The 12,154-nt window shown below is 41.0% G+C and overlaps 1 protein-coding gene across 1 annotated transcript; it reads left to right on the forward strand.

Annotated features, from left to right (window-relative positions):
- The first annotated feature begins 232 nt into the window (after positions 1–232).
- Positions 233–5,445, forward strand: LOC136537705 (D-xylose-proton symporter-like 3, chloroplastic). Its single transcript, XM_066529665.1, has 14 exons — positions 233–609; positions 741–832; positions 1,449–1,527; positions 1,614–1,673; positions 1,768–1,834; positions 1,916–2,040; positions 2,816–2,917; positions 2,996–3,373; positions 3,497–3,544; positions 3,683–3,745; positions 3,867–3,947; positions 4,209–4,307; positions 4,401–4,538; positions 4,893–5,445. Exons 1-14 carry the CDS (start codon positions 388–390, stop codon positions 5,025–5,027), a joined length of 1,689 nt encoding a protein of 562 aa, XP_066385762.1. The 5' UTR covers positions 233–387; the 3' UTR covers positions 5,028–5,445.
- Positions 5,446–12,154: the final 6,709 nt, after the last annotated feature.

A 12,154-nucleotide genomic window follows, 5' to 3' on the forward strand; every position in this document is an offset into this window, starting at 1 on the left:
GAATCAAAGAAAATTTTGAAATATAATATAATATTTTCAATTTTAAATTAAAATTTTAAATTTTAAACAAACAAAAGTTGTTTTTAAATTTAGTGTTGAGAAATTAAATCTTGAAACCAAATTATTACAAATATGGAACTTCTTTTGAAGTTATTTGAATTTAAAGTTTAAATATTGCATACGAGATATTCACTGCAGTAAGAAATTAAATCTTGAAACCATGCCCAAATTGACTTCTTTTGAAGTTATTCACACTCCTGTGTCGAATTTAAAATTTCAATATTGCATAGGAGTACTGTAAGGGATGGTAAAGTTAATGACGTCGCGTTATTATTTTATTATATTATATACACGTGCAAATCCACGGGGAGGAAGCTGGACCCAGCAATGGCGACCCTCGGAGGCCTGTTCCCCTCTTCAGTCGCCGCATCCACCGCCATTCGCGCCCCCGCCCCCGCCGCGCCGACCGGCGCCAGCAACCGCCAACCCCCGCACGCCCGCTGCCTCCCGGTCCTCGGACGCCGCGCGCCGGCGATGGCCGCCGTCCGCGTGTCGGGGGCCGCCGAGCCCCTCCTGCGCCCCGCCGCCGGGGGACACCCCAGGCTCCGCGTACGCCGCCCGACGGACCCTACCCGTCCCTCCGCGGCTAAACATAGCCCTTGCCCGCCCCTGCTATTCTGGGGAGGGAGGCGGCGGCTCTCGATGGTGGTGAAAGGTCTGACGGGATGGAGGATGTGCAGGTGCGGACCCATGCGCAGGGCGAGGGCGGCGCCGGGCGTGGCGCCTCGACGGAGGGGGACGCTGCCTTCTCGTGGGCACCCATCATCCTCCCGTAAGATATTTTCTCCGCCACCCTCTCCGATTGTAGCGTTTGGGGGATTGTCTGGAGCGCGCACGCGCTGGGTGTTAGAGTTAGGATGCGTTTCTACTCCGATTGAACCCTCCACACCGTCTGATTGCACGTACTATGTTGTGGAATTAGGTAATCGGTGCACTGTGAAATTGTATGTGCAATGCTGTGGAATTAGGCAACCAATGCACTGTGAAATTGTATGTACAATGTTGTGGAATTAGGCAACCGATGCGCTGTGAATTGCTTGTTGAGTAGATAACTTGTTCAGGGTATTGACGAGGACTTGGCTTCATAAATCATAGTGGAATTGACCTGCTGTACTGTACTGCATCTCAGCAAATATGCTAGCATTTTCAAACTGCGATCCTTCCATTTCAAGCAGTCATAGAATGCATGATGATATAATTTAGGATCTGTCTAATATTTTTGTAAAATGTGAAGGAATTTGTTAATTTGGAGCTTTGCTTCAGTGATACTTGTCATAGCATTGCTGCTTCGTGTAGACATTCGAAAATAAACAAATAAAAAGGGGGTAATTGGGAAGCCTATCGAGCTTGCAACCTCTCAGTACTGATGATCACTGTTTGGAACCTAGGTTCTTCTTCCCTGCGTTGGGCGGTCTCCTTTTCGGCTATGACATTGGCGCAACCTCTGGAGCGACCATCTCTGTGCAAGTTAGTCCATGATTTGGTTGTTTTTTTTTCGTGAGTTTTTTCTAGTCGGCATACAGTCTCACTGCCACTGGTGTATTCCTCGTCAGTCTCCTGATCTCAGTGGCACCGATTGGTTCAGCTTGTCATCTTTGCAACTAGGGCTTGTGGTAATCCAAATTTCTAATTTACCTAGGCTTTCACTTCTCCTTTCACATATCAGTTATCAAGATGAAAATGAGCTTCCTTTCTTTTTTTATTCAGGCCAGCAGTTCACTTTATGGTGCTCTTGGTGGATCTCTTCTTGCATACCGCATTGCAGATTTTCTAGGTGAATTAAAAAGCTACACCTTTTTTAATTGTCCTTATCATTTGTTTGATAAGGATGTGAACAACTATCATCTTGATGCAGGAAGGAGAATAGAATTGGTCACCGCAGCTGCATTATATATTCTTGGTGCTTTAGTCACTGGATTTGCCCCTAATTTTGTAGCGCTAATCATAGGTCGTGTCTTGTATGGGATTGGTATTGGTTTGGTGAGTATCTGCAGGTACACAGATGTTTTTTTATTTCCTTTTTCTAGAATGGTCCCAGGTAATTGTTATTAAACGAACCTAATTTAGGAATGCATATAGGAAATGATTTTCTGGGGACAATTAGCTATACATTCACTCAAGCTGAGGAACACAACATTCACTGATATAAACTTATAACACCGTGATGTCTGATTGTAGTTCTCTGATACGTAGTCGTTTGCTGAAGTGTGTAACAGCAAAACTAGTTGGCTGATGTAGCTTTATGGTCATGTTCTGATATAACTAATTATAGAATAAGTAGATATAAACATGCTTGCACTTGATTTTTCTGATATTCCGATGATGGGTTAAACAAACATATTGATGTTGGTTTGAAATATATTGTTTGCTAAAGTATTTAATATAACTTTCTGCTTTAATTTCTGAGGTAGTTGGCACAAGGTTGTTTTGCATGTAGCACTTTACAGTGGCATGTTTTCCACCAACTTTTAACATCCACTAGCATCCAATTTGTCCAATGCTCCATGCTTTGTTAAAAAGGGATTGATATGTCTCGATGAAACATGGGCCTCACCTGTGTCACTGATAGTGGCAAATAAGGGATTATGCAAATTGCAATTGTAGGAAAAGGATTTATCCTAGTAACAATTGAAGAGGAATAGAATCCTAGTAACAATTGAAGAGGAATACAATTGCAAAGGATCAGTGCATATTCAGCTAGGGGTTTGGGAGAGTTGGTGTTATGCCACTGAACCATTACGGTGCTCTGTCCCAGGCAATGCATGGTGCCCCTCTTTATATTGCGGAGACTTCTCCTTCACAAATACGTGGAACATTGATATCTTTGAAGGAGCTGTTTATTGTGTTAGGAATACTGGTAATTACCAAATCTCTCATGTGTTCTAACTTCATATACCCATTTCATGCTTGCTGACCATTAAATAATTTTGTGCAGTTAGGATACTCTGTAGGAAGTCTTGAAATTGACAATGTAGGAGGATGGCGGTACATGTTTGGTTTTAGTGCTCCGCTTGCAGCTATTATGGCTATTGGTATGTGGACTTTACCATCTTCACCAAGATGGCTACTTCTCAGGGCAGTTCAAGGAAAGGCTTCTATGGAGGATAATAAAAAGAAGGCAATTCAAGCCCTTAGAACATTGAGGGGCCGCTCAACAAGTGAAAAGGTTTTGACAGATGATGTTGAAGATACAATTGTCTCTATTAAGGCTGCCTACGCAGGACAGGAAGCCGAAGGAAACGTTTGGGAGGTATTTGAGGGAGCTAGCTTGAAGGCCTTCACTATTGGCGGAGGTCTGGTTCTGTTTCAGCAGGTATTTTGTTCTCCTTAACCCATGTATATGCATCTACCTCTTGAAATACGAATGCCTGTTCTTTTTGAGTGGTAGTATGGACATGCTGGATTGGTATTATCGAGCTAAACTCTTATTTGGCAGATAACAGGTCAACCAAGTGTTCTATATTATGCAGCTTCAATACTTCAGGTACCAATATTTTGCTCTGAATTTTTTGGTGGTATAGTTTTTGTATAGAAAGGAGAAGTAGGATATTGTTATCTGCCCTTTGCATTTCTTGAATTCACACAATTCAACATCTCCATCGCTAAAGTATGCCATATGTAGACTGCTGGGTTCTCAGCTGCATCAGATGCTGCCAAAGTAGCAATTTTGATTGGGTTGTTCAAGGTAATGCAAAGGATCTACATCAGTACTAATACAATAGCTATTTCTGTATCAAAATGTGTATGCAGAAATCTATGTTATGTTTCCTTCAATTTTGAGTGTGTAACAAATCTATTCTTCTCAGTTGCTAATGACAGGCGTTGCGGTATTCAAAGTCGACGACGTTGGAAGGCGCCCATTATTGATAGGAGGTGTTGGTGGAATTGTGAGTTTTTATTCCTTCCTTCTACTTTTGATTAAGCTCTACATATTACGTGGAAAGTGGCGCATACACATACTCAAATTTAGTCTGCAATCCCACTTAACATGAACACTAAACAATACTGGTGTTTTAGGCACTGTATTGATCTAGATTAGAATGAGATACCTGGTTAACTTATTACTAACTTTATGCATGTTCTATCAGGCTTGTATTCCTACGTTCTGATTAAATTAACCTGATTTTTTCTTTAACATGTAAATGCAGGCTTTGTCACTCTTCCTACTGGCAGCTTACTACAAGATTCTGAACGGCTTCCCCTTCGTTGCTGTTGGCGCATTACTTCTTTATGTCGGTGCTTACCAGGTCAGGGCTTCAGTTCTGTACAAGAAGCCTGACAATCAGAACAATTTGTTTCTTCAGGAATCCACAAGCTTATTATTTGCCTTTGTATTTCAGGTCTCATTTGGTCCAATTAGTTGGCTAATGGTGTCTGAAATCTTTCCACTCCGAACAAGAGGGCGTGGGATCAGCCTTGCAGTACTAACAAATTTCGGCTCAAACGCTTTGGTGACATTTGCATTTTCACCCTTGAAGGTATTGCTTCTCATAGTTGCTACCTCATGTTCAATTTCATGATGTTTAGTTCCTAAAAGTGGAGACCCCAAAATAGTAAATTACATAAAAAAAACGTGCCAATATCCAGTAGTTGTGCCCAACGAATGCTTCTCCACTAAATAGTCATTTTTATCCTTCGTCATAGAGAAAACTCTTGTACATCTTGTATGGTCAAAATTCAGCCTCTTGTTAGGTCGAAACTCTAGAATAGTTTATTGTGGCTATCTATTCAAAGTAATGATATCAAACCTTTCTTTTTATTTTGCACAAATATGGAAACAAACTATACTGTTGTGGATTTGTCGACAATGAATACCTCTCTGTGTACCACAGGAGTTCCTTGGGCCAGCCAATATATTTTTCCTGTTTGGCGTCATAGCAGTGCTCTCCCTGGTGTTTGTGATCCTCGTTGTTCCCGAGACCAAAGGACTGAGCCTGGAGGAGATCGAGTCTAAGATCCTGAAGTAAAATCGTGTGATCATGGCTCTACAGCCCCAGTTGGAGATCTGAAATATCAATGCCATTTTCAAAATCGATGCTCACTCGTAGGATCAGAGTCTGTCCAAGTTCCAGAACTTGAGTACATATGCATGACACGTCTCGGTGTAAAGCTTGGACATCTTTCTCCTAGTGTAGTTAATATTTCTGAACATGCTTAGTATATCTGTAGCTGAGTCATAATCACGTCCCTGTAGTACATTGTTACCTCGTCCGCGGTTGCTGCCTGTAAATAATCTCAGCGTTCTTGTGTCTATCTATGCTGTAATCTGCATGTCACTAGTAAAAGCTGGTCAGCTGCCGTGTTCTGCAGAAGTTGCATGTTTACGCCTCGCCTGTGTGCTGGTGTAAAATTGTGCTCATATGAGAGTGCCGTGTTTTGCGAGTTTTCCCTGTTTTTGTCATGTGTTTCTTTAATCTTTTTAATAAAATAAAAAAGGAAGGCATGAGCTCGTCCATTCTTTTCTTTTCTTTTTCCAACAGAGAGAATATGCACAATTCCTGATGGTGAAACGCCGTATGTTCTGCAAGTACTGTGGCAATGGAGAACAACAACAACATTGCTATCACCACTTCACAGATGGTGAGATGGATGCATCTGCACCTAGTCCTTGTTTAGCATCAACATCACTGGACTATACATATAGTATCACAATCAAGCAGCTCATCAAACAGCAACGTGACAGGCAATGGAAGTCTGACCACCACATTTAATACCTGCTTATTATTTAGCATTGGTTAAGCTCGTTCATGAGACAGCGTTATAAGTAGTTTATTTGGCTTATCCTGACGCATCTGGCCCGTATTGCGTCCTGGTGGGGAACGGGATCGTGCATTGGAGATGGGCGGCGCGGCCGATACCGTCTGGTACAGAGACTCCATGTTCTGCTTGGGAATCCTGCCTGCTACGACGGTAGAGCCCGTCCTAGGCAGCATGATCCAGAGCGGCAGGACGATGACCATCGATCTCACGGCCGCCGGTGGCCTGGGTACCCTTACGTTTTGAGGCGCCACCGCCGGTGACATGCATGGCTAGACACCTCAAACTCAAAACCGTATCTTCTACGTATAGTATATAGATAAACTGTGTCTAGTACTCTATATATGTACGTACGTACACGCACTGCACTTCGCTGTGGCATTCATGTCGTCTCCTGTCAGCCTGTTCGCTCCTCAGCCTGTTCGCTCGCTCGTATACGATCGTGGATTATAAGCTGAAACAGTATTTTTCTCTCACACCAAACCAGCCAGCAGTAAATAATCCACGATCGTTTACGGCCTGCTGAACATGCTGTGGATAATTGGATAATACTCTTCTCATTCATCCAAGTACACCTACATATGGACGGAAACAACCCAGACCAATAACAATGATCCAGATCCGCAAACGGACATTTATTTATATGCAAATGTAGATAAAATTTTTAATACTAAGGGTGCATTTGGCATGCCTCTAGATTCTTGTAGAAACGTTTCGGATTTGGATTCTCTGTAGAAACGTTTCAGGTGATGAATCATGAATCGGAATCACTTTGGGAATCCGTTTGGCTGTTAGACTAGACACCCGTTCTTAAGAGAAGGGAGGCCAAGAAACGAAACTGAATCTGGTGAAACCAGCCTCTGGCCAATTCGTGTTTCCAAAGCAAGAAACCAAAAATGTTTCTACGCTGAAACATTTCCTCCTTTTATCGTTTGGAAGTGATTCTTTGGTTCTAGGTAAGAATCCGGAACAATTCAGCTTACCGAACACACCTCAAATACTATTCCTTTCATTCCGAGCTATAATACATTTTGGCCTTTTAGATACGTAGATTCTGCAATTAATGTACTTAGATGTATAACATGTCTAAATATATAATAATAGTAATGTATTTAGGAAAAGTCAAATCATCTTATAATTTGGAATGGAGTATTTTTTTTAAATAGCCATGTACACGTTAACTACTGTCATCGTCTAAGCAAATATGTTAGTACTACATATTTCCGTAGATATATATAATTTGACAGATACTGACATAAATCGTGGATATGTGAGGACCTATGAAAAAGTGTCCATATTACTAAGCTGAGCTTTCGTGTCACGTACCAATTAAATTAGCGACTGTTCTTGCACAGTACAATATATATAGTTGTTGCTTTTTCTAGTTTTGTTCTGTTAGGTTGTTGCTTACAAAACACGTAAGAACACCCAATATTCCAATGCTAATTATGGACAGATTGGCACAGAACTCGCCAAAGGATTAGTAAATATAAAAGCAAGGACAAGGAACAAAGAAAAAAAAATACGAACAAGCTAATACGATACGCCCCCACATCGATCCACATGCACGTAGTACTGCTACTAGATGAAGACGACGATGTAATGTACCTGCCCGGGAGAGTGAGAGAGAGAGAGTCAGCGAGAGAGAGAGAGAAAGATTCTTCCAATCATCTGAGAGAGAGATTCTTCCTATCATCTTTGTGCCTTCAGTTTCAAAAAGTTTTCCCAAAAAGTGCTATAGTAGTTATCACATCGAATCTTACAATATGTGCACGGAGCATTAAATGTAGACGAAAAAAACTAATTACACAGTTTGGTTAAAAATCACGAGACGAACATTTTAAGTCTAATTAATCCCTGATTGAATACTAATTATCAAATAAAAACGAAAATGCTAAAGCCAAATTCCCAAATTTCACTTGCCTGCCATTCTTCGCTCAGTTGCGATTCAGCAGAACTGGTAGCTAGTGAGAGTGATTTTATTACTCCACCAACAACGAACGACTCAGCTCGCGAAATTTGGGAATTTGGCTAATGTAGTATTTTCGTTTTTATTTGGTAATTAGTGTTTAATTATAGACTAATTAGGCTCAAAACGTTCGTCTCACGATTTCCAATCAAACTGTGCAATTAGTTTTTTTTCGTCCATATTTAATGTTCCATACATGTAGCATAAGATTTGATGTGATGGCTAATGTAGTACTTTTTGGGAAATTTTTTTTAAGAACTAAACACAGCCTGAGCGAGCGGACATGCATGTCGTGCCGACTTGAATGCCTCTGTCATGGCAGTTGGCAGCAGCAGCAGCAACAAGACCGGTGACCACCGCGTGAGAGTGAGACCAATCGACGCAGGGATGGATTGGTCGTGGCAGAGACCTCCTGTGCATGGCCGGTGGTCGTGGTCATGGCAGTGTGTGTGAACTGCTTGGACCTGACCATCTGAGCGCGCGTTTAGTTTAAGAAGTTGGAATTTAGAGCTTGTTTTTATTTGGCAATTAGTATTTAAACATAGACTAATTAGGCTCAAAACGTTCGTCTCGTAATTTCCCACCAAACTATGCAATTAGTTTTTTTCGTCTACATTTAATGCTCCATGCACGGGCCGTAAACATTCGATGTGATGGCTACTGTATCACTTTTTGGGATTTTGGGTTGAAACTCAACAAGGGCTAAAACTTGTCAATAGCTCTAAGGCCTCGTTTAGTTCGGCCACCGAATCGGCGATGCTGGATTTCAGCGGTACTGTAGCTACAGTACCGTTTTGTTTTTATTTGGTAATAGTTGTTCAATCGTTGATTAATTAGGCTCAAAACGTTCGTCTCGCAAAGTACAACTAAACTGTGCAATTAGTTTTTAATTTCGTCAACATTTAGTACTCCATGCATGTACCGTAAGTTTGATGTGACGGGGAATCTTCTTTTTGCATAGTGTCAAATGCAGGAATCGGGGGAACTAAACGTGGCCTGAATCGAATACAGGCCGGGGATTGCGATTGCTTGCAAGCATGCATGCAAAGGGGGCAGCAGGCGCGTCAGCGTCAGTACGTCCGTCCGTGGACGATGGATCGTCGTCCATCACTACCAAGTATGCCTCTACATACCTACTCCTACCAAGTCAAGCACTTGCATTGCATTGCAGCTAGCCTACAACAACTACAAGTGCATGTGCATGCACCCACAGAAAGTTCCTCAAGCTGCCGATGCCTGATGGCACACGCGCACACGCGCTACACAGACTACTCCAACCACGAACCAAACAATGTCGTCTTGTTCTCATTATAAAAAAAAACCGTCTTCTTCTAGCTTTATTGTTACTACCAGCCATGGGCCATGGCATTGGCATGCAAGATGCAAATCCATCGCGCTCGCGCGTTGAGACTGGTGGCCCGCCCTAAGCTAAGCATGCATCCGGCCAAATCATATATAGATCTCATCAAATTAAAGGAACACCAATGTGACTTACGCCGTTAAGTTCTTAATGGCAGACAATAATGATCTAGGACAACTATGTATGTGCTTATTTAGGCGAGTCTCCGTAGAGAGTTTTATGTTTTATTTTGTTGATTCCAAGGCTACCATGTCATATAGGATGAAATGAAACTTGGATGAAATACCTACTCTTAATGCAAAGTTTTATTCTATGATTTCATAGACTTTTAATTCTGCGACTCATAGAGAGTTGGTAATCGTGCTAAGAGAGTTTCATTCCCATGACACTCAATTCTTTTCTCTATTCGTTAATGGCAAGCTACTGACACTAGCCTTGGCTAGGCAATTAATTACTTCCGCAGACGGGTTCTAATTAATTTTGAATCTACTAGCTAGACTAGCCTTGGCTAGGCAATTAATTACTTCCGCAGACGGGTTCTAATTAATTTTGAATTACTAGCTAGGACAACTATTTACTTGGTCAATGGTCATGAGATGGCTTGTGTAATGTCGTATCTGCCCCATATCGCGTCATGGTGGAGGAATCGTGTACAGTATTGGACTTATTAGAGAACCGAATAGTACTCCTCATAGTGACATTTCTCCATTGTATGTAATAATGGTAACGGTGTTTATTTTTTTAGCCATGTATAGCTAGATCTCGTCTTGTCGTTGTCGTTCGTCAAGGCCGGTACGGTCCTACAGTACGCCGGCGACGACACCACCGCCCGTCTACGGCCGGCTGGCACGCGTCTCCGCGTTGCGTTTGTAGACTCGTAGTCGTACCCATGCATGCGGGCGGTGTTCTGTGTTCATGCTACAAGGGCGGCCACGTTGAGTTTGAGCAGTGCAGTGACTGATGATGGGTGCAGTCTGCAGTGCCCCGGCCCGGTCGAGCAATCACCACAAGTACTCTCGTTTTTTTTTGTCCACTGGGACGGTGGCAGATCTAGAAAAATAGGTTAGGAAGGGCTTATCTTATAGTCTTTCATTTTTAACCTTTCCTTACAAGCCTGAATAGGCATAAATTTTTAGGAGAGGCTCCATGGTCCGAGCAGCAGTAGTAGAAGATCGAGCCCAACACCACCCCGGTGCTGGACCCCGGCAATGCTCAAAAGGCGAAGCATGAATCTATCCATGTCTGAAAACTGCTAGTATAAATAGATAGATGTATTTATACTAGCACGGGAAAAAGAGAAATAAAAAAGAAATAAAAAATTCAAGTGTAATGGAAAATAACTTCAACCGAACGCCATATAGCAAATACTACATTAGTTTGTGGGGGCTGTCTACCTGACATGAGGTTGTTTTGTTGGCGGCAAATAACCAGGTGTTTAGTGCCACCAAAACAACCGCGCTAAAACGCAGTGCAAAAATCGAGTGTTGCACTAGTATTAAACACATGAATTTCCATACATTGGATCACAAGCTGATGGCCTGATGGCCGGATTTGTTGTCCTGTTCTGTTGGATCACAAGCTAATCTGCACCAACCCAATAAGCTTTGTTCTTTGTCATTTCAAGCGTGCGCTTTCTTTCCTTTTCTTTTTTTTGCAGGAAATTTTGAGCATGAGTTATCAGTTGTTACTATAACCATTTTTTTACAGGCCGTTTGGCCAACATAACAAGTCCACTTCATTGAGTTATCCAAATAAAAAATAGAGCTTGATACATACTCCCCCGTCTCTAAATAAGTGTCACCGAAAGTTTCACTAGATTTGTAGAAAAAAATAGCAATATTTGTATCTCCAAATAAGTTTATTATAGAATAGATTCATATATTTATACTAGCACAGGAAAAGGGGAAATAAAAATAAATAAAAAATTCAAGTGTAATGGAAAAGAATTTTAACCGAAGGCCATATAGCAATACTACATTAGTTTGTAGGGCTGTCTACCTAACATGTGGTTGTTTTGTTGGCGGCAAACAACCGGGTGTTTAGTGCCACCAAAACAACCGCCTAAAATGCAGTGCAAAAATCGAGTGTTCCACTAGTATCAAACACATGGATTTCCATACATTGGATCACAAGCTGACTGCCAGATTTGTTGTCCTGTTTTGTTGGATCACAAGCTAATCTGCACCAACCCGATAAGCTTTGTTCTTTTTCATTTCGAGCGTGAGTTTTTTTTTCTTTTTTTTTCAAGCAATTTTGAGCATGAGTTATCAGTTGTTACTGTAACAATTTTTTTAATGACCGTTTGGCCAACATAACAAGTCCACCTCATTGAGTTATCCAAATAAAAAATAGAGCTTGATATATACTCCTTTCGTCTCTAAATAAATGTCACTGAAAGTTTGACTATATTTGTAGAAAAAATAGCAATATTTATATCTCTAAATAAGTTTATTATAAAATAGATTTAATTAATGATCTATCTAACGATTCAAACGATATTAATTATGTACTAAATTAATACTATTTATTGTATGTATTTGGTCAAAGTTAAAAATATTTGAAGTGAGAAACGACACTTATTTAGGAACGGAGGGAGTACATAAAAGCAACTCCAAGCGCCTCTTTATATCCATTCTAAATAATATTTTAAAACCCTTCCTAAATAATATTTTAAAAAGTAGCGAGCTCCAATCCATAGCCCCAATCGATATGCCAAGTGTGATCACTAATTGATATGCCTGCTACGGTCCTAATCAGAAAATAACAAAAACACAAACTCCTACATTGTAAATGTATAAAAGAACAAGCTGTCGATTCGGGAAACAATTTTAAAAACAATGCCAAGACAACAACAATACAATAAAACAAGTTGCCAGTTACTGGCAAATTTTAAAACATCCCCAAAATAACAACAACACAACAAAACAGGCTTCTAATTCCAAAGATAAATATAAAAAACGACAAAGCAACAATAATATAACAAAACAAGCTGCCAATGGGGGGACAAA

This window comes from Miscanthus floridulus, chromosome 2 (genome assembly GCF_019320115.1).
Source record: "Miscanthus floridulus cultivar M001 chromosome 2, ASM1932011v1, whole genome shotgun sequence".
Lineage (NCBI taxonomy): Eukaryota > Viridiplantae > Streptophyta > Magnoliopsida > Poales > Poaceae > Miscanthus > Miscanthus floridulus.

Bases quoted from the DNA above. Each gene is read 5' to 3' on its own strand.
- LOC136537705 (XM_066529665.1), top strand. From the start codon at position 388: ATGGCGACCCTCGGAGGCCTGTTCCCCTCTTCAGTCGCCGCATCCACC. The intron at 1,835-1,915 runs GTGAATTAAAAA...ATCTTGATGCAG, and splicing joins CCGCATTGCAGATTTTCTAG to GAAGGAGAATAGAATTGGTC. The intron at 4,308-4,400 runs GTCAGGGCTTCA...TTTGTATTTCAG, and splicing joins TTTATGTCGGTGCTTACCAG to GTCTCATTTGGTCCAATTAG.